Genomic DNA, 22,455 nt, shown 5'->3' on the forward strand with positions numbered 1-22,455 from the left:
AGCAATCACATCTACATCAATCACAGCTACATCAATTACTGCTACAGCAATCACAGCTACAGCAATCACATCTACATTAATCACAGCTACATCAATGACTGCTACATCAATCACAACTACATCAATCACAGCTACATCAATCACCGCTACATCAATTACAGCTACAGCAATTACAGTTTCCATAGTCACCATGTTTCCCAGTTGGTCTGAAAGTAGGCCTATTACATGTCTCAAAACACAGATGAGACGATGTATCACATGGATTGTTAAACATACCGTATTCATAAGGACTTCCATACGGATTCAGGCCAGGTGGCCTGTAGGGACGTGGGCCTGAAATGGAATTTATATAGAAAATATAATCTTTTTCACTTGTTCGCCGCCCCGGAAAATTGTGTCCGCCACCAAAATAAAATATCCAGTGAACACATCAATCACAGCTACATCAATCACAGCTACATCAATCACAGCTTCACCAATCACAGCTACATCAATCACAGTTATATCAATCAGTGCTACAGCAATCACATCTACATCAATCACAGCTACATCAATCACAGCTACATAAATCACAGCTACATCAATCACAGCTTCATCATTCACAGCTACATCAAACACAGTTACATCAATCACTGCTACAGCAATCACATCTACATCAATCACAGCTACATCGATTACTGCAACAGCAATCACAGCTACAGCAATCACAGCTACATCAATCACCGCTACATCAATTACAGCTACAGCAATTACAGCTTCCATAGTCACCATGTTTCCCAGTTGGTCTTAAAGTAGGCCTATTACATGTCTCAAAACACAGATGAGACGATGTATCACATGGATTGTTAAACATACCGTATTCATTAGGACTTCCATACGGATTCAGGCCAGGTGGCCTGTAGGGACGTGGGCCTGAAATGGAATTTATATAGAAAATATAATCTTTTTCACTTGTTCGCCGCCCCGGAAAATTTTGTCCGCCACCAAAATAAAATATCCAGTGAACACCTCCCCCCTCCCCGGAGAAAAAGTCTGAAAGAAACACTGCATGTGTTAAACTCGAATTACGCAAGATCGTTTTTGACTAAAACTTCGGAATCTATTTAGAAAACCATTCAATATACATAAGCTGCGTTAACTTATTTTGGCTTTTAAACTGAAACTAGATTTTTCTTTTGCTAGGCGAGTTAACTATATCAGTTCATTAATAACTGAAACGGAAATAGTGCTTGATTTTTACTTTACCGTATACACGAAGGATAGAGAAAGTCTTGTAACCGCGCAAAAAAAATCGAAATCTGGACATTTTACGACTCCCTGAGGAAAAACATAGTTTTGCAAGCTTGTGTGTGTGTGTGTATGTGTGTGTCTGTAAACACGATAACTTGAGTACAGTTACAACTAGGTTGAGCACCGTTACAGCTAAGTTGATGAAATTTCAAATATAAGTATTATATCAAAATCGCAGATCCGTGTAAACATTTCAGCAATTTCCGATAACCGGAAGCGTAACGTTTTCTACTTTCAATTTTTCAAAAATCTATAACTTTAGTACTATTTCAGATAGATAAATGAAATTTCACATGTAAGTAAAAGTTCAAATTCTCTGCCTTCTGTTAAATTTGGAATAATTTCCGTTGAACGGAAGTAGTAACTTTTGCTGCTATTTCCGTTTTCACAAAAACGCTTGTGAATTTATAAAGTAAGCCTACTAATAATAATTCTGCAATATTATGCACATTTTATTTGGCGTTCACTTGGTGTGCAATTCTTTTTTCTAGAGATTTTATTCTAATTTAAAAAAACAAAGTATTAAAATGGATGAACAATCATGTCTGTATCCCGAGTTTCCATCTCATGTTGTTTTATGTAAGAATATTGGAGAAAGTTTAGGCCTATTATAATTCTCAAAACTCTGCAGATTGCCCGATATATTACCTGGAATGCATCCATTAAACAGGCATCCATACGAACGTCCAACAGCGTTCATGCACGGTGGTCTGTTACAATATGGACGCCCGCCTGAAATGGAATTTATATAGAAAATACATACTTTTACAAGTGTTCGCCACCTCGGAAAATTTAGTCCGCCCCCGGCCCCCTCCCCCCTCGAAAATATCAAGTGCCCCCCCCCCCCCCCCCATGCAAGATCGTGTAATATTTCATAACATTTTTGACTAAACCTTCAAAATCCATTTAGAAAACCATTCAATAGACAGAAACTACGTTAGCTTTTTTACTTTCTCGTATATGCGAAGTATAGAGAAAGTCTTGTAATCGTGCAAAAAAAAAAAATCGAGATTTTTACAAATCTCGACGTTTTACACCTCACTGATACGGAAAAAAATAATTTTGCAATCTTGTCCGTATGTCTGTGTGTCTGTCTGTGTGTGTGTAAACACAATATTTTGAGTACCGTTACAGCTAGATTGATGAAATTTCATATATAAGTGTTTTATCAAAATCGTAGATCCTGATCAACTTTTCAGCGATTTCCGATAACCGGAAGTGGTATTTTTTCTACTTTGAATTTTTCAAAAGCCTATAACTTGAGTTCTATTTCAGATAGATAAATGAAATTTTACTTGTAAGTAAAAAATCTAATTTTCTACTTTCTGTCAAGTTTTGAATAATTTCTGTTGAACGGAAGTACTAATTTACGCTATTTCCTATTTCTCAAAAAACGCATGTAAATTTATTAAGTACTAATAATTCTGTTTTCTACTAGATTTTACTCTATTTTTAAAAGTTTAAGTAAACAAAAATCATGTCTATATTCCGAATTGCGATCCCACGTTGTGATATATTAGAATATTCGAGAAAGTTTAGGGGAGATCACTCTCGGTTTATTTTACTTATTACTTTTATTACTTATTTACTTTTATTTAATTAAACAAGATTTCTCTTTTACTATTGGGAGTTAAAAATTACAGTTCATTAATAACTGAAGCGGAAATAGTGCTTGATTTTTACATTCTCGTAGATCTATTTACGAAGTATAGAGAAAGTCTTGTAATCGTGCAAAAAAATTCGAGATTTTTACAAATCTCGATGTTTTACACATCCCTGAGTCGGAAAAGCATAGTTTTGCAATCTTGTACGTATGTCTGTGTGTTTTTGTATGTGTGTGTGTATGTCTGATTATGTGTCTGCGTATGTCTGTTACACGATAACTTGAGTACCGTTAAAGCTAAGTTGATAACATTTAATATTTAAGTATTATTTCAAAATCGTCGATACGTATCAATTTTTGAGCGATTTCCGATAAACGGAAGTAGAACTTTTTCTACTGTCAATGTTTCAAAAAGACTATAACTTGAGTACTATTTCAGATAGTTAAATGAAATTTCACATGTAAATAAAAGATCAAATTCTCTGCCTTCTGTCAAATTTGGAATGATTTCCGTTAAATAGAAGTAGTAATTTTACTTACATACATATTTGAATATATATATATATATATATATATATATATATATATATATATATATATATATATATATATATATATATATATATATATATATATACATTCATCGCCTACTCTTTTCCTCTTGCCCACTAAGCTGTTAATTTTTATAGTTTTATATACAAAGGCGGCGATTCGCATTCACAGAAAGTATTCATGATTTAGCGGCCTAAGGTTCTTTTCCGCAGTCGACAATCTGTTGTCGTTGATGCTGTTCTTAGAGCAAACCTTTCTGAACTGTCTTTGTAGAAGACACAAGGTGAAGCTTCAAACCTCTCAATGTCATACATTTTTCTTTTAACCAAAACACCAACCCTAGCATTCCCATTCTCGGGTAGCGGTACTGCTCTGTATGGGAACCACTGGTGTGGGTTAAGCATGTATCCTTAAAGTAAAACTATGGTAATCACAGCACTAACATCATTTTAAACACATGTTGAAAATATATACGAATGATCACTAACGCTTAGGAGCCTGATGTGGTCACTTTGATTCGAAGCAGTTAAATAATAAAGTGGGAGCATGGAGGAGAGAGATGGAAGAAGTGCAGGCTACTGGCAAGACCTGGCATGAATTAAAGTGGCGCGCCCAGGACAGAGTGGAATGGCGAAGATGTGTTGCTGCCCTTTACTCATCAGGGAGTGACGAGGATTAAGCAAGTACATTATAAACATTATAATTTAATTTTCAAAATCTATTTGTAGAAATTAAACTATAGGCTACCTGGTACCATTTTTGAAGAACACTTTTCAGCTTCTCGTCAACACAACAAGATTTATCTGTTTAAAAAAATTAAGTAGATTTAATGTATTACTTTAAATATTTCGCACACCTAAGAATAAAGTATTAGTAATTTGTGCTTCGCATTACTGTCGTTTGTAGTTTCTAAATGGGGAAAATATTTGGCAACTTTTTACATTGGCAAAATTACACGCTTTAATACTCAGACAAACACAACCATAGATAAAACAATCAGAGTTTCTTTCAGGCATCTCTTCGAAGAACGTCTACCGCTCTTCATTGAACGAAATGGAATCTATATAGAAAACATATATTTTTACCAGTGCGCCCGTAAAATGTTGTCCGCCAATGAGAAAATTCCCCCACCCCCCGGAGAAAAACGTCTGCAAGAAACACTGATAACAATACGGTCATTTAATATCTTCAGCACTAGATTTCGAGAACTTATAATGTCGCTGCAATAAACCAGTTCTGATGGGTATCTGACCCTATTTATGGTCACGTCATATGCCTAAGTCACATAAATAGGTGAACTCTACTCCACCTGGACCACCAGATTTGAGAGAGCATATTTACTTGCAATGTTGCGCAAGATTACGTATAAAACGAGATTATCCCGACTCCTTAGGGTGCACTACAGCTCACTTGGTAACGTCTTGTTGTATCTGGATTGGTCTACTGTAACAGTCATGTGGAACTCTATGTCCTTCTTGTACGCTAGCATAGTGCTCTAGTTGATTTCATGTGCAGTATCTAAACTAAATACTGAATTACTATATCCATATGAGAGAATCACTGTTTGCAGGCGTGAACCAAGTTATTCTATGTACAAATAGAGAAAACAAGAAACTTAGTGAGAATCAAAACTTAATACGTTACCTGCTCAAAGCAATATATTCACATTCCTCTTCATTAACATAGCTAAAGGGTTCTTCCCATTAGGATCAAAATCACCTCCCTTCAAATCATCGTATCTGTCTATACATGTTGCAAAGTAAGAGAGCTTTTACAGTTTAAAATTATGTCCTTCAACCCACCGCATACTAGTATACACAATTCTTTGAAAAAAAAGCAAGATATTTATAAAAGTGATAAAATAAGTTTTTCTAGCCCCACCCCCCCCCCCCCCTTTTCAGCCTGTCATCTCTTTAAACAGATAGATCATCATTAAAAGAGTTGAATAACCCCCCCCCCCCCACACACACACACACGCATGGTAGAATAGTAGGCACGTGTCTACACAATTTAGGAAAATGTTAAATGTGAAAGCTCGGTAAACTGTGCTGTCTTAGCACATCCACCGCTCTGAGCTTAGCACATCCACTGGCTCTGAGTTTAAATGAAAACTGCGGTTGTTTTCTATGGTTTAAAACCCGTTTAACGGGCGCGAGCGAGTTAACTCCTCCCATCATGTTAATGACAGGATTAAAAACGTGCTTTTTTTTAGATTTAGTAAACAAAGCGACCGTAAAAATAAAAACGTAAGCTTAAAATTAATTCAGAAATTTTAAATTTTTAGAATCAATGCTATAAAAGTTGCAACTCCAGAGAACTTGAAAATAATTTGTTGAGTTTAAGGCTACATTTTTATTTATTTTCACTTTCGTAAGACAAATATTGTCTCCGTGATCGACAACTCTTTGTTTACAAAACTTTGCAGAAACAGTTTTAAAAAAAACAATGCAAATTTAGACCCCATGACATAGTTTTTCTTTGTTTTCGCTTACAATGTTTACAATAAATTTTATGGCAGCCTATCAAATAGCAGGATGAAATTGTTTATGTCGCCATTACACGTGAAAACCAAATAATTTTTGCTTTTTTATTTTTTATTTAGTTACCAAAAATATTAAAAACATCAAATACATTCAATCTTCAGTAAAGTCCGAAAAAAACCAGACTGACTGGATTGTATAACCATATTAATTGTAACTAAGCCTTGCACGATTTTTAAATTAATTAATGGGCTTCTCGAATACCTTCTCGCTCGCGTCCATTAGTGATTAGATGGACAGTATGACTCAATATTTTTGGACGTTTGGAAGAAGTCTGAATTACATGGTACATGAACTATAAGAAATCTGTTCATGTTAAATATTGAGTAAAATTAAGATAGAGCGTCGGTTATTATTCCGGAATTGTACAGCAGTAAAAAAAAGTAAAGCCATGGCGTAGTCTCCCGAGCCGTTCCGGAAACCACCGAAAATACTGTAAACCATCATTTATTTGCCGCCATATTATTTTTAATACATAATGTTTTAAAATGTGCATGGATTGATTTTGATTGCATTTTAAATACTGTTTTGCTAATTATTTTGTATTTCTATTTATTTTAAGTGTATGTGCTAATTATTGCTGCAACTGAACATTGTTCTAGTTCTTCTCTACTTTTAATTATAGTAAATCTAATCGTCTTATTTTACTAAATCTAGATGTAGTTGTCGCAAATCTTCTGCAAGTTTTTTTTTTGTTTCTTTATTAAAAAGAGATTAATTACTACACTTGACTTCATTAATAATATTCAGATTTACTAATTGTTGCTCATTTTCTGTCAATTAAACATAAAATTAAGTTAAACATTAGTTTAATGCGCTAGATTTTATTCTTATTTCAACGGTCAAATAAACTATGGTTTACAGTAACGAATGTTCCCGAAACTCAACAAACATTACCAGATAATTTCCGACGCTATATCGTGAGATTACCAAACATCGTTTGTAAAGTTAACATATGTATTTTATTACCGTGTAAACCTCTGGCCGATCGAATTTTTAAACTTTAAATGGATGTTCTCATTAATATCACTTTAAATGTTGTTCGTGGACAAGATGATGGAAATACAACTGTTCATTTCCGCGTACCGCGCAAATCAGAACTAGTGCTCTCTTTTCAAATCATAGTGTGCAATCTTAATCACAAACATGGTGTGCAACCTTAAACATAAACGTGTAGGCTTTGAGCTCGCAGTGGAGAATCCATGATGTTGGTGTAAAATGGGATACAAATAAAAATAGCAAATCATTTTTTAAAAAACTCACCGGCAATGTGTCATTGTTTGATCTAATGTTGTTGATCTAATTTGTAGCTACGATACGTTTAGTAACACGACTTCATGTGCGCGCCAGCTGATCTTTTAATTCACGAGGTAAAAAACACACTAACACATAAGAGAGTGCCTAGAACTCAGTCAATTAGTTCAAACAATCCACAAGTAGAACAACAGAAGCTGGCTGATTTTACCAGAAGGTTGCAGCTTTCCTGACTCCCCATCTTCTTTCCAGTTTGTGTATATACTAGTCAGGTTTGATCTTGTGTTGTGTATCAAATAGTCATGTTTGATCTTGCGTTGTGTATCATATTGTCAGGTTTGATTTTGTGTTGTGTATCAACTAGTCAGGTTTGATCTTGTGTTGTGTATCTACTAGTCAGGTTGGATCTTGTGTTGTGTATTAACTAGTCAGGTTTGATCTTGTGTATTTACTAGTCAGGTTGATCTTGTGTTGTTTATCAACTTGTCAGGTTTGATCTTGTGTTGTGTATCTACTAGTCAGGTTTGATATTGTGTTGTGTATCAACTAATCAGGTTTGATCCTGTGTTGTGTATCTACTAGGCAGGTTGGATATTTTGTTGTGTATCAACTAGTCAGGTTTGATCTTGTGTTGTGTATCAACTAGTCAGGGTTGATCTTGTGTTGTGTATAAACTTGTCAGGTTTGATCCTGTGTTGTGTATCAACTAGTCAGGTTGGATATTTTGTTGTGTATCAACTAGTCAGGTTTGATCTTGTGTTTTGTATCAACTTGTCAGGTTTGATCTTGTGTTGTGTATCAACTTGTCAGGTTGGATCTTGTGTTGTGTATCAACTAGTCAGGTTTGATCTTGTGCTGTGTATCAACTAGTCTGGTTTGATCTTGTGTTGTGAATCAACTAGTCAGGGTTGATCTTGTGTTGTGTATCAACTTGTCAGGTTTGATCCTGTGTTGTGTATCAACTAGTCAGGTTGGATATTTTGTTGTGTATCAACTAGTCAGGTTTGATCTTGTGTTGTGTATCAACTTGTCAGGTTGGATCTTGTGTTGCGTATCAACTAGTCAGGTTTGATCTTGTGTTGTTTATCAACTAGTCAGGTTTGATCTTGTGCTGTGTATCAACTAGTCAGGTTTGATCTTGTGTTGTGTATCAACTTGTCAGGTTTGATCTTGTGCTGTGTATCAACTAGTCAGGTTTGATCTTGTGTTGTTTATCAACTTGTCAGGTTTGAACTTGTGTATCAACTAGTCAGGTTTGATCTTGTGTATCAACTAGTCAGGTTTGATCTTGTGTTGTGTATCCACTAGTCAGGTTTGATCTTGTGTATCAACTAGTCAGGTTTGATCTTGTGTTGTGTATCCACTAGTCAGGTTTGATCTTGTGTATCAACTAGTCAGGTTTGATCTTGTGTTGTGTATCCACTAGTCAGGTTTGATCTTGTGTCCAGTCTATGTATATGCTAGTCAGGTTTGATCGTGAGTAGCTAGGTTTCCCATGCTCTCGGATTTGTTGTGAGCAAGAGAATCAGTAAAACGTGCTTAAAGTTTTACAAATGTAAATTGCCGACATTATATTTTGAATTGTTATTAAATTAAATTATTAAATGTAATGATGGTATGAAGGAAAACTCTTAAGTTAATTAATATATTAATAATATAAGATGATAAATATTGCTGGTTTTGCAATGTTTAATTTAAATTTCATAATAATAACTTAAATAACATTTCTTTTCATTGAAAGGTGATAGGTAGACAGTCATAACAAATTGCGATTAACGAATAGAACGCCAACATTTTGCACGGTTTAAGATTTTACTTAATAAACTCAACAAAACTAATATGATAATGCATTAGGGTAACGAACTTACGATATCACTACGATAAAAAAATGCTTAAGATTTAATGTTGAATTAGAATGTGCCAAGAAGTAATCTTATTTGTAAAATATCACATTAAACACACCCACTCTGATATGTAATTGGAGTAACGACTAAAACGCCATGAAAGAACATACCATTAAGTCACATGTCTGAACTCTAGAAAATCACTGATATCTGAATAGTTACATATAGGACAAACGCATCATAGATTCCCGTAACTGCAGCATGCTCTTCAGCAGCAATTTTGATCCACTTTACTCTGTTTTATAACTTTCTAAGTCCCGTCTTTCACACAGGTTTTCATATGTTTCTGTAGGCTTGTCCAATTGTAATTCAGACATAATCAGTCTCCTTTCTGCTTCCCGTTGTCGCATTTGTTTCCTTATTTCAGATCTTGCATCGGAAATCTTTAATTGTGAAGATACCATTTTTCTAATAATAGTCCCTGAAAATTCTTCCTGTTTTTCCAGTGTGTCATGCACGGATGTAGTTAGACTCAGCATCATGTTGCGTAGGATTGCGTCTACTGTATCAACAGAGTTTGGTGTGTCTTGTCTTGGATGAACATTTGGGATCGCTGGTTGCACGGTCTTGACGGTTATTCGAGGTTGTCCAGCTTCGGTGATGCGGTCTTTAGTTTTCTGGACATTCTTATAATTTGCTTCTGTATATCGTCGATCACGAAATACCAACACATCGACTATTTCAATCAACTGGTCGATTTGTTCAATTATTTGCAACTCGTCTTTGGTTTTGTTGTCAAACAATAAATATTAATTACACATGTGAGTAGAGTTTCTGTTGCATTAATTTTCTGAACAGTTTTGAACACTGGGGGGGGGGGGGGGGGTAAATGCTTCAACAATCAAATACCAATAGAAAATCCATTCAAACGTTTTATCTGTAATTGTACGTCAAAGAGTGGACAATTTTACCAACATATGCACGATGGATACTTTGCTATACACCTGCATGCAATTTTAAAACGTTACACTTTCTCCGGCAAAATTCGACCGTTACCATCGTTACGACTTATTGCGATTTTTTTCTCTCCTTGAAATAAACATTGATTATGATCGTGTAATTAATTTAACAGTTTATTTTGCGAATAGTTAAAACTTTATCTACAACTTTACATTTACTAGCGTATATTTACTTGAGTACTAACAGTTTATGTGGTCTATGTACTCACAACACCAAGATGGTAGGACTAGGTAAAACCTTAGTCGTAAATTCGATCAAAACTAGTAATGTGGGCGAGAGAGAATTAATGAATATCGCTTTAAATATGAGTATATTTGTAATGATTAAAGGTGGGTAAGGGGGGGGGGGGATAGAAATCGACCACAGAGCTATATTAAAAAATCAGGGAGTGATCTCTCCTAAACTTTCTCGAATATTCTTATATAAAATAACAGGGGATGGGAACTCGGGCTATAGACATGATTTTTAATCCATTTTAAATACTTAAAGATTTAAAAATAGAATAAAATCTCGTAGACAAATTAATTGCACACCAAGTGAACGCCAAATCAAAAAACGCATAATAGTGCGCAATATTATTAGTACTTTTAAAATTTACATTAGTTTTTTGAGAAAACGAAAGTAGCGTTAATTACTACTTCCGGTCAACGAAAATTACTCAAAATTTAACAGAAGGTAGAGAATTAGATCTTTTACTATCATGTGAAATTTCATTTATCTATCTGAAATAGTACTCAAGTTATAGGCTTTTGAAAAATTCAAAGTAGGAAAAGTACCACTTCCGGTTATCGGAAATCGTTCAAATGTCGATACGGATCTACGATTTTGATAAAATACTTATATGTGAAATTTCATCAACCTAGCTGTAACGGTACTCAAGTTATCATGTTTACACACGGACACACAGACAGACAGACAGACAGAGACAGACAGACACACAGACATACGGACAAGATTGCAAAATTATGTTTTTCCGCATCAGTGAGGTGTAAAACGTCGAGATTTGTAACAATCTCGATTTTTTTTTTGCACGATTACAAGACTTTCTCTATACTTCGTATATACGAGAAAGTAAAAAACGAATGAAAGCTGAAAGCAAACGAAGCGGTTACAGAAAACTGTAGTATTCAAATAATTAAGGATGTTTTGATAGTAAAAGCCAACCATTTAGCCTTCAGTTAGGCCTTAATGTATTCGGGTTGTGTATCAACTAGTCAGTTCTGAACTTGTGTTTAGGCTATGTATCAACATGTCAGGTTTGATCGTTGATACCCGGGTCTCCCTGACTATTGATGCTCTAATGTGTACCTGCCACAAAGATACTTGAACACCGTAAAAGTTATTCAAAACCTTGCATGGTGGTCTATTTCACAGCTTCCAGCATCGCGTCTGTATCCATACAGAGATGTACAAAGATACCGACGAAAACATTATTTTAAAATAATTTCTAGCGTTTCTTAATGTAAAATATTTATAAAAAATTTATTTTATCCTAATATTTCCAACAAGCTATAATTTACAAATTCGATTTTGTAATGTTTGCCAAAATTTTTATTGATTAGTTATTCGATTAAATGATTATATACGTGGAGCTAACAATGTATTTTAATATCCAGCCTAAAGAGTTTTCTTTAGCTAACTCTGTTCTTTAATAAGTCATCCTCTCATACACAATTCTTTAGCCCAATATTTCACGACAATTGAAGTTTAAATCACTGCCTTCTTTCATCCACCCTGAGGATTAACAATTAATGTGAAATCGAATTTTTGAATTAAATAAATGTAAACTAGTGTGACAGTGATAACCGTGCTCGAGGGTCCACTGTGAATTAATGTAATACCTAAAAAGTAATAAAGTACAGCACCAAACAGGTGCTAACATTTCAACCATAAGGCCAAATAGAAGGAAAGAAAGAAAAAGAAATTTATTGCAACGGTTTTGATACTTTTAAAAACACAGTCTAGACTGTAAGAGTACTGTATTCTTTATATGTCAATTAATTAGCTCTTAACAGAAATGATTTTTTTAAAAATGGTGAATTAGGAAAATAAACATTTTCTTTACAATATTTAAGAAAGTAAAATAAGTTAATTTGTTGTTTTTTTTGCAAACAGGCAGCGCTGTAACTTTATTTTAATTATAATGTGAGAAAAATAACTCCGCCGCCTAAACAACACATACTTTGTGGTGCCAACACCGGTATAAAGTAACGGAACTTTTACTTACAAAGCTCATAAGTGACACAAGGTTAAGGCAATGCTGAACTTAAGACAGTCGCTGACTTAAGTCAACTGAACTTAATACATTCGCTAACTTAAGTCACCTGAACTTAAGACAGTTGCTGACTTAAGTTTATCTGTGTATACTCCATTTGCTTCAGTCCTTCCTGTACCTGTTTTAAGCTTTACGAAAGATTATTTTTGAGGTCAAACGTTCCCTCTTCTTGCTGTGCTTGTCCTGCCGAGTCCATTACTCTGGGAATCGTTTGACGTCCGTGCTCCGTGTCTCGCCTCTCTTGCACCAGATCTTCAAATATCTTCTGATGATTACGTTCTATTTCCCTCCTTTGCTGCTCATCACCTTTTAAGTCGTCAATTCGATTTTCACAATCCTCTCTTTGATTTTTCAGCTCTTTATCGAAGACCTGTTTCATTTCTTCTTCCTGTGGTCGACTTTGTTGTATTTCTTCAATACATCTGCGAGATATAGCGTTTTCATCAGACTGTTTTTGTAGAGATTCCAAGGTTTGACTCAGGTCTTGAAGAGCTCCAGAAAATTCTTCCTGCTTGGCCAGTAAGACCTGGACAGTATTGGTTTGACTCAACATCCTGTCAAGTTTGACTAAGTCTACTGTCTCATGTTCCAATACCTCTGCTGTCTCTCGATACTCGCCATCTTTGTCTCGCATTCTCTGCTCCATTTCTTCAATTTTTTTCTGGAAACTCTCTTCGATTTCTTGTTGTTTTTTCTTAATGAGTTCGAGTTCTTTAATCAGATTTTCGTATTCCTCACTTTTATCTTTCAGCACGAATGCCAATTTGGGTGGAGAATCTGGGCAGTCAAGTGGTGAATACGTGACAGGCATACTTTGACTACTTTCACATGACAACAAATCTTCATTCTGAATACGGCTGTTTGTGACTTGTGTCTGCTCGACTTCTGATCTAGTTTCTACCTCATCTTGGATCATATTTTGGATCGGGTTTGTGATGATGTTGGTTTTAGTTTTCTGAACCTTTTCAAAGCTCATGTTGGTATAGCGGCGATCGCTTAGCATCTCATCGACTTTATTTATTAATGCGTCGATTTGTTTCGCTATATCCTGTTCGACCTGAGTGCTGTTGTCGAATAAGATGAGCCTATTGTCGCATTCTTCTAGCAACTCTTTAAAGGCGCCGTCTTGTTTTTCGCACCATTGGGGGAAAGTCGTTCTCTTGTCAATGGTTCCACGCTGTTCTTCCTTGAAAATATCCCCGCATGTCATAATTAAAATACAGTATTTCCTCAGGAAATTTTCTCCAAGGACGTTTTTTAAGGCATCAACCGCGTCCTTTTCTTCACGAGTGAACCTGTTCCCATATTTAAGCACCAGAAGAAAAGCATGATAGCCTTCAGGATTGGCTGCCAGAGCCAACTTAGCGGCCTCAGTCAACTGCTCAACTGACCGTTCTCTGTCCAGCCTGGTGTCACAAACTGTCAGACCATCCACGACTTTTAACGGACGACCGTTGTGTTCTGTAGTCGCGCTGTAGAATTGTTTGGTTAACGAAGACGTATTTGACTCGCTTTCAAACGTCCATTCTCTTATTATTGTGTTTCCAGTCGCACTTTTGCCATTTCCGGTTTTTCCGATCAGTAGCAGATCAATCCTTGGTGGTATGCACTTGGAAAAAAAAGAAGTTCATGTTGCATAAACATTTGGTATAATAACATGTTACATAACAAAGTATACACAATGTCACTTCCCACTAAACAGTCGATTAATGACTTAATTGCTGTAAGGGATTTAGAATAATTACGGAAAAAAATAAATAATGGGTTAGAGTGCATCGACTTGAATATGTTTGTTGATATAGAATAGCCTATGTGTGGTGCGAGTATGGGCAGAATGAAGTAGTTGACAAGACGAGGGTGGGTGGGCAATGATTACATAACAAGCATCATTTTAAATTTTGACGCTAGGCAAATATAAGAAGGAAATAGTTTAGTATTAACGGTAGACTTTGATGATAGACGAATCAGTTATTTTTTTTTAATGTTCATCAAATGTGGTTTGTATAACCATTGACTTGAGTAAAGTTACTGAACGCACCAAATAAGCCAATTCAGTCCTCATTTGTAGCAGATAGTCTAGTTGCAGAAATTGTTAATATATTAACACGAGAAAAATGGCCCGTTGAGGAAGGATACAACGGGCGCTAGGCTGATAGTGCTGTCTCTTTTCTCTAAACTAAAACCAACCCACCCCCCCACACACCACCCCCACCCCCACCCCCACCCCCACACCCCCACCCCACACACACCACCCCCCCACCCCCACCCCCCCCCCCCACACACCACCCCCCACCCCAACACACACACCACCCCCCACCCCACCCCCACCCCCCCCCCCACACACCCCCCCCCCACAAACACACACACCACCCCCCACCCCACCCCCACCCCCCACCCCCCAAAAAAACATGTCTACCGTCCCATTCAACGAAATATAATTATATACTTTTTCCAGTGTCCGCCCCCTCCCCGAAAATTCTACCCCGCCCCCGAAAATTTCAAGTATCCCCACCCCTCTCCGGTGAGGAAAAAGTCTGAAAGAAACACTGGTGTCGCGCTTAGCCACTACCCGAAGAATTGCATTAAAGAAATTGCAAGAAAACCACTTTTTAGATTAGACACATTAATTAGGCGGTAATTTTATTATAGAGTATCGATGAAGAAATTTCTTTTGAGTTGGGGAGGGGGGGCTCAGACGCTCTTACGCGGGGGGTGGGGCTTCGCCCCTACCCGAAGAATTGTATGCAAGAAACTCTTCACGCAAACCATTTAGATTAGACACAATTTCCTTTTTATTCAATGTTTACTCGAGAATCAATGACGTCATATTACTGTGTGCACTCTCCGGCTTGAGATTATTTTCTACTATACGACGTCATACTTCGTCTTTCGTTTCACTGCGGAAATTTTTAATTTCCTTGTGTTTTCTCTATAGCGTTCTTGTCAGATAGAATTTTTGCTTGTGTTTTCTCTAGAGCGTACTTGTCAGACAGATAGATAGATAGATAGATACACAGACAGCGAAACTATTATTATAGATAGATCAGTTATTAACATCTAACGCTATTAAAATCTAACGTTACTAAAATCTAACGTTATTAAAATCTACCGTTATTAAAATTTAATGTTATTAAAAATCTACGTTAATAAATTTTAATGCAACATCGGCTGTTTCTGGAGAACAGCAGGGTCTAGCTGTAGAACGGCATGGTCTAGCTGTAGAACGGCATGGTCTAGCTGTAGAACGGCATGGTCTAGCTGTAGAACGGCATGGTCTAGCTGTAGAACGGCATGGTCTAGCTTTAGAACGGCATGGTCTAGCTGTATAACGGCATGTTCTAGCTGTAGAACGGCATGGTCTAGCTGTAGAACGGCATGGTCTAGCTGTAGAACGGCATGGTCTAGCTCTAGAACGGCATGTGGTCTAGCTGTAGAACAAAAAAATCACATGCTCGGATAGCCGGGTCGAGGCAGTAGGTCGTTGACTGACCAAGGTCCACCCAGTAGGTCGTCTACTGACCAAGGTCCACCCAGTAGGTCTTCTACTGACCAAGGTCCACCCAGTAGGTCGTCTACTGACCAAGGTCCACCCAGTAGGTCGTCTACTGACCATGATCCACCCAGAAGGTCGTCCACTGACCAATTTCCACACAGTCTACTGACCAAGGTCCACCCAGTAGGTCGTCAATTGACCAAGGTTCACCCAGTAGGTCGTCTACTGACCAAGGTCCACCCAGTCTACTGGCCAATGTCCACCCAGTAGGTCGTCTACTGACCAAGGTCCACCCAGAAGGTCGTCCACTGACCAATTTCCACACAGTAGGTCGTCCACTGACCAAGGTCCACCCAGTCTACTGACCAAGGTCCACCCAGTAGGTCGTCAATTGACCAAGGTTCACCCAGTAGGTCGTCTACTGACCAAGGTCCACCCAGTCTACTGACCAAGGTCCACCCAGTAGGTCGTCTACTGACCAAGGTCCACCCAGTAGGTCGTCTACTGACCAAGGTCCACCCAGTAGGTCGTCTACTGACCAAGGTCCACCCAGTAGGTCGTCTACTGACTAACGTCCACCCAGTAGGTCGTCTACTGACCAATGTCCACCCAGTAGGTCGTCTACTGACCAAGGTCCACCTAGTAGGTCGTCTAATGGCCAAGGTCCACCCAGTAGGTCATCTACTGACCAAGGTTCACCCAGTAGGTCGTCTACTGACCAAGGTCCACCCAGTCTACTGACCAAGGTCCACCTAGTAGGTCGTCTACTGGCCAAGGTCCACAAAGTAGGTCGTCTACTGACCAAGGTCCACCCAGTAGGTCGTCTACTGACCAAGGTCCACCCAGTAGGTCGTCTACTGACCAAGGTCCACCTAGTAGGTCGTCTACTGGCCAAGGTCCACCCAGTAGGTCATCTACTGACCATGGTCCACCCAGTAGGTCGTCTACTGACCAAGGTCCACCCAGTCTACTGACCAAGGTCCACCCAGTAGGTCGTCTACTGACAAAGATCCACCCAGTCTACTGACCAAGGTCCACCCAGTAGGTCGTCTACTGACCAAGGTCCACCCAGTCTACTGACCAAGGTCCACCTAGAAGGTCGTCTACTGACCAAGGTCCACCTAGTTGGTCGTCTACTGGCCAAGGTCCCCCCAGTAGGTCATCTACTGACCAAGGTCCACCTAGTAGGTCGACTACTGACCAAGGTCCACCCAGTAGGTCGTCTACTGACCAAGGTGCACCCAGTAGGTCGTCTACTGACCAAGGTCCACCCAGTAGGTCATCTACTGACCAAGGTCCACCCAGTCTACTGACCAAGGTCCACCCAGTAGGTCGTCTACTGACCAAAGTCCACCCAGTCTACTGACCAAGGTCCACCCAGTAGGTCATCTACTGACCAAGGTCCACCCAGTCTACTGACCAAGGTCACCCTAGTAGGTCGTCTACTGACCAAGGTCCACCTAGTAAGTCGTCTACTGGCCAAGGTCCACCCAGTAGGTCATCTACTGACCAAGGTCCACCTAGTTGGTCGACTACTGACCAAGGTCCACCCAGTAGGTCGTCTACTGACCAAGGTCCACCCAGTAAGTCGTCTACTTACCAAGATCCACCCAGTAGGTCGTCAATTGACCAATGTCCACCTAGTAGGTCGTCTACTGACCAAGGTCCACCCAGTAGGTCGTCTACTGGCCAAGGTCCACCCAGTAGGTCGTCTACTGACCAAGGTCCACCCAGTAGGTCGTCTACTGACCAAGGTCCACCCAGTAGGTCGTCTACTGACCAAGGTCCACCCAGTCTACTGACCAAGGTCCACCCAGTAGGTCGTCTACTGACCAAGGTCCACCCAGTAGGTCGTCTACTGACCAAGATTTACCACTAACCCAAAACAAGGGAGTCGCAAATACTAATGGAGGAAGCAATAGCTAGTGGGGAACTTATGTTTTAAGCGGTTGGGAAGAAATGATTGTGATTTAAAGTTAAGGGTAATACATTTTAATAACGTTTTATTTACTATATTATAGCTATACTAAAGTTCAGGGTAATATTGGCAACGTTTCATTTAACATACACCAGCTATACTAAATAAATGGTACGTGGTCGCGCAAAAAACTAACTTTTAAAATATTTGCTTTATTTTCATTAAAATTATAAAACTAAATTTTAAAATGTTATTGTAGAATAAGTAGTTTCCTCTCATATTTGTTTAGTAAAAACATTTAGTGGCATCAAATAGGAATAGCACAATGTTTTCACTCCTGCAAAATTTTTATCTCCGGAGATAATAGTTTTGAAACACGATTAGCAACTGGCGAACTCTAAAAGACAGTTATCTATACATTCATAGTCCGTGGGTGCATCTCAAGCAAAAACGAACCAGTTCACCGTCGTCAAGCAATTGATACTTTATAATCTTTCAATCTACACTTTTTATCTAATTTAAGGATCTTTAATTATATATTATTATAAAAGACTAATCAAATGTCTAGTAGACTCAACATTTGAAATTATTTCAGTGTTATCGAAACTAATGTATTTGGAAAGTTACAAAATCGTAGAGTTAAAAAGAGTTCCAAATTGAGTTACTAGATTTTCTAAAAATCCTGTAAAATTGTATTTGAGCCACCCGTACCATACTTAAATGTAATGTAAGTATATCACTTTACAAGCTATTCTACAAAACAACAAACTAAATCCTATCATACGAGCTCTTATACAGACTCACCCTTAGGTTATCTTCGTGCCTTACAGTATATGGCCTGCTAGTTATTGTCTTGCCGCCTTACATGTATATGGAAGAAGGGGCATTATATATATATATATATATATATATATATATATATTAATTAATTAATTAATTTATTTATTTATTTATTTATATATAACTATTACAACACAAATGTAAATAAAGAAAACATTAGGATATAAAAAATTCCCTTAAAACTTAATTATTAGTTATTATTTCTAAAAAAAAATTTATTTGAAATATACTATTTGCTTCTTTCAAAAAATTACGTTCCATGGGAAAAAAGATTTGCAATGGAAAATGAAAATGCGTTCAATTTCAATATTATAGCATTAATTTAAGTACAATTAACATCGATGAAAACTTTCATAATTTTTGGCGAACAAAAATTTTAATTAAAAATAATTCAGTTTAAAAAAATTGCAAGGAACTTTACTTCTGTTGGTGTTTTGAAAGTAGAATCTATATATTCCAACTTTTATTTTTTAAAAATAATATGTGAAAGTTAGATTCAATACTAGCTTGACCGTCCATGCGATATCCAGGGCGCCAAATCGCACCCTGCCGTGACGCCACCCGTGTGAAATTGAATTCTTTTTTCCCCCAGAAGCCTGCCCAGTAGTATTCTTAACAACTTCCGAAAGTTTCATGGCGATCAGATGAAAGGTGTAGCAATGCATAAAAGACAAAATCAAAATCTGACGAAATATATTAGAAGGGTTTTATCAATGCTGAACCAATCCTATATTTTAGACGCGTGACCTTGTTTTCCAAAACTGAGTTATTTAAATGTAAACACTGGCTTCGTTTGTGTCATATTTATAAGGGTATGGGTTTCCTACACTACTGCCCAAATAAAACCCGGGTTGCCAAATCGTACTCTGCCGGGGCGCCAGTGGACGCGCTTGATTATGTATAGTGAACGACTCTAAAACACAATCTTATACATAGTCTTTCGCAAAGTTTGTAACGGACGTAGGAGGCGTCATATCGCTAACAGGATAGCCCGGGGTTTTAAATCTTACTCTGCCGATGCACTTTTCCATTGTCTATCTCACTATTTAAAAAAAACGAAGGCACCAAAAGCGCTCAAGGAAATACCACGGCGCCAAATCGCATCCTGCCGTAGGCCGCACGTGCCCAATTACCCCCCCCCCCCCCCAATCTTCTCTGGAGTATTCATCAACTCCCCAAAGTTTTATGGCACTCGGACAAACTGTGCCGAAACCGCATCCAACTTTCAATTTTTTAATAGACGTATATAGATAAGAATTGCACCCTCCCGTGGCGCCGCTCTTGCGATATTAAAAAAAAATATTTTTACAGCAGAATATATATATATATATATATATATATATAATGCAATGCATGTGTGTGTGTGTGTGTTAATTTGTTGGTTGTCTGTCTTTTATGCATTACTACACCTTTCATCCAATCGACATGAAACTTTGGGAATTTGTTGAGAATACTCCTGGGGAGGTTTCTGTTAGGGGAAAATATTCGAATTGGCAGTTGTGGCACCGCAGAATGCGATTTGTTTTTCTTAATATACGGTATATATATGTTTGTGTGTGTGTGTGTGTGAATAAAGCGAAGACGAACTCACCCCACAAGCTACACTTCAAGTTTGTATAACCACATTTATTTTAATATTAGTGAATATCATTTTTAAAACAGGAGTTAGACGATAATTAAAGATGCCACAAAAATTAAGGTGGAAATGTTGTCCTCTCTTGATTAATATAAGTAGAAAAAATAGTGTAAAATGTAAAAGGTATTTAATCAAATATTTAAACCCTACCCGAGAGGTCCGTGTATAAACTGTCATTTGATGATGAGGCACAGCTTACGTCGAGATGCCGGTCCATTGAAGTGTTCTTTCCACGATCCCACGATACACCTTGCGTTTCCACATGGCAAGAATATAAGAAGGAAATTGATTCGATTGATTTCTTCTAATACTGTGCACATCTGATAATGGCAATTTAACTCACTCCCATACGCGTAAATTTAGATGGGGAAAATATTTTGCAAGATTTTCTTGGCTGCTTGCCGCACTCAGATTCGTGGCTTACAGAACTACATCAATGACAGCTACATCAATGACAGCTATATCAATGACAGCTATATCAATGACAGCTTCAACAATAAGAGCTACGTCAATAACAGCTACAGTAATCACAACTACATCAATCACAGCTACAGCAATTAATTCTACATCAATCACAGCTACATCAATCACAGCTACATCAATTTCAGCTGCATCGACCAAAGCTACATCAATCACAGCTATATCAACCACAGCTACATCAATCACAGCTAAAGTAATCACAGCTACATATATCACAGCTACAGTAATCACAGCTACATCATTCACAGCTACATCAATTACAGCTACAGTCATCACAGCTACATCAATAAACAACTACAGCAATTAACTCTACATCAACCTCAGCTACATATATCACAGCTACAGTAATCACAGCTACATCATTCACAGCTGCATCGATCACAGCTACATCATTCACAGCTGCATCAATCACAGCTACATCAATTACAGCTGTGAGATATTTTGTCTGAGATATTTTGTCTGAGATCAATAGTCCATGGTATCAATTGTCCTGATATATTTTGTCCAGGTATCTTTTGTCCCTGAGATCGTTTGTCCTTGAGATCATTTGTCCTGAGATCATTTGTCCGTGAGATATTTTGTCTGAGATATTTTGTCGAGATCATTTGTCCCGATATCATTTGTCCTGTCACCATATATATATATATATATATATATATATATATATATATATATATATATATATATATATATATATATATATATATATATATACGTGTGTGTGTGTGTGTGTTTTGATGTTAAGAAGGGAGATTACAATATAGAAATCAAATTTAAAAGCCACAAACTCAACTTTCGCGTCCCTTTGATAACGGTCACACACATCTGCTCACACTAGCACCCGTCCAGCACACGTGTAGAGAAACACAAATGACCAATCATTCTGTAGTCAAAGGGTCGTTCATCAATGGCGTCCCACATTTTTCCCACGTTTTCTTTAAATTGCTTTCGCGTCTGTTTGAAGCAGCTATCCCTTAAGGTCACACTATTAGCATCTAACGTGACTGACTCGCAGCTGGGAGTTGAAATTATTTTACGACCTCTCCATATAATTATCTAATCACTAAATCTTGATAATTATTTTTTGTATTACAGTTGTTACATTTTGTTGCAGTTTTTTTCATTAATATTTACGGTAAGAAAACAATATTTCCTTGCGAACCTGGTAGCTTACGATGCAGGTGCAGTAGAGTTGACCTGTTTTATGTTTCTAATGCTTTGATGTAAAACTTTTTTTTTTAAATTATGTAACGTTGCTAAAAAGGCGGCATGTGCCACAAACGAAAGAATTTCCTCCGTTCCAAAAGTATAGTTCGGCTCTTTCTCTCTTTTTCTTACTCTCTCCCTCTTTCTCTCTTTCTCTCTCTCTCTCTCTCTCTCTCTCTCTGTCTCTCTAATCTAACAGATGACGATTAGCTAGGTAAAAATATTAATTTTGAGGATTTTTGTTACTATTCACGGCAAAATTTCGAAAAATGTTCGAGCTTTGACTACAAGATATTACTAGGATAAGAAACAGAAATATAAAAACACTTGTTTAAACCCTCTTATTGTCCTTACCACAAATTCCATCGCCCCCCTCCCCCCCAAACACACACACACACACAATATCAACGAGTTTGACGATATTGATGTACGACTTCCAAATGTCTACTCACGATAATTGGAGGTAAAATAAGAAAAAGTATAACTAATTAAGAACTGTTAATC

At 37.5% G+C, this 22,455-nt stretch overlaps 2 protein-coding genes and 1 long non-coding RNA gene across 3 annotated transcripts in view; all 3 read right to left on the minus strand.

The window, feature by feature from the left end:
• LOC131943638 (uncharacterized) overlaps positions 1–22,455 on the minus strand; it is a 123,562-nt gene that overhangs the window by 82,790 nt on the left and 18,317 nt on the right. The window lies entirely within an intron of this gene.
• LOC131943649 (uncharacterized) lies at positions 4,192–6,989 on the minus strand. Its single transcript, XR_009386923.1, has 3 exons — positions 6,955–6,989; positions 5,090–5,188; positions 4,192–4,248 (listed from the first exon to the last, which is right to left on the minus strand). It is a non-coding gene; the product is annotated as an uncharacterized LOC131943649 (long non-coding RNA).
• Positions 12,270–20,487, minus strand: LOC131943632 (uncharacterized). The gene is made up of 3 exons (XM_059303833.1): positions 20,416–20,487; positions 18,594–18,649; positions 12,270–13,987 (listed from the first exon to the last, which is right to left on the minus strand). Exons 1-3 carry the CDS (start codon positions 20,480–20,482, stop codon positions 12,509–12,511), a joined length of 1,602 nt encoding a protein of 533 aa, XP_059159816.1. The 5' UTR covers positions 20,483–20,487; the 3' UTR covers positions 12,270–12,508.

Source organism: Physella acuta, unplaced genomic scaffold (assembly GCF_028476545.2).
Source record: "Physella acuta isolate Inbredline_101_S28 unplaced genomic scaffold, ASM2847654v3 ptg000464l, whole genome shotgun sequence".
NCBI classification, from domain to species: domain Eukaryota; kingdom Metazoa; phylum Mollusca; class Gastropoda; family Physidae; genus Physella; species Physella acuta.

Bases quoted from the DNA above. Each gene is read 5' to 3' on its own strand.
- LOC131943632 (XM_059303833.1), bottom strand. From the start codon at position 20,482: ATGGACCGGCATCTCGACGTAAGCTGTGCCTCATCATCAAATGACAGT. The intron at 18,650-20,415 runs GTAGGGTTTAAA...TATACATGTAAG, and splicing joins TTTATACACGGACCTCTCGG to GCGGCAAGACAATAACTAGC. The intron at 13,988-18,593 runs GTGAGTCTGTAT...TTTTTTTCCAAG, and splicing joins GGCACGAAGATAACCTAAGG to TGCATACCACCAAGGATTGA.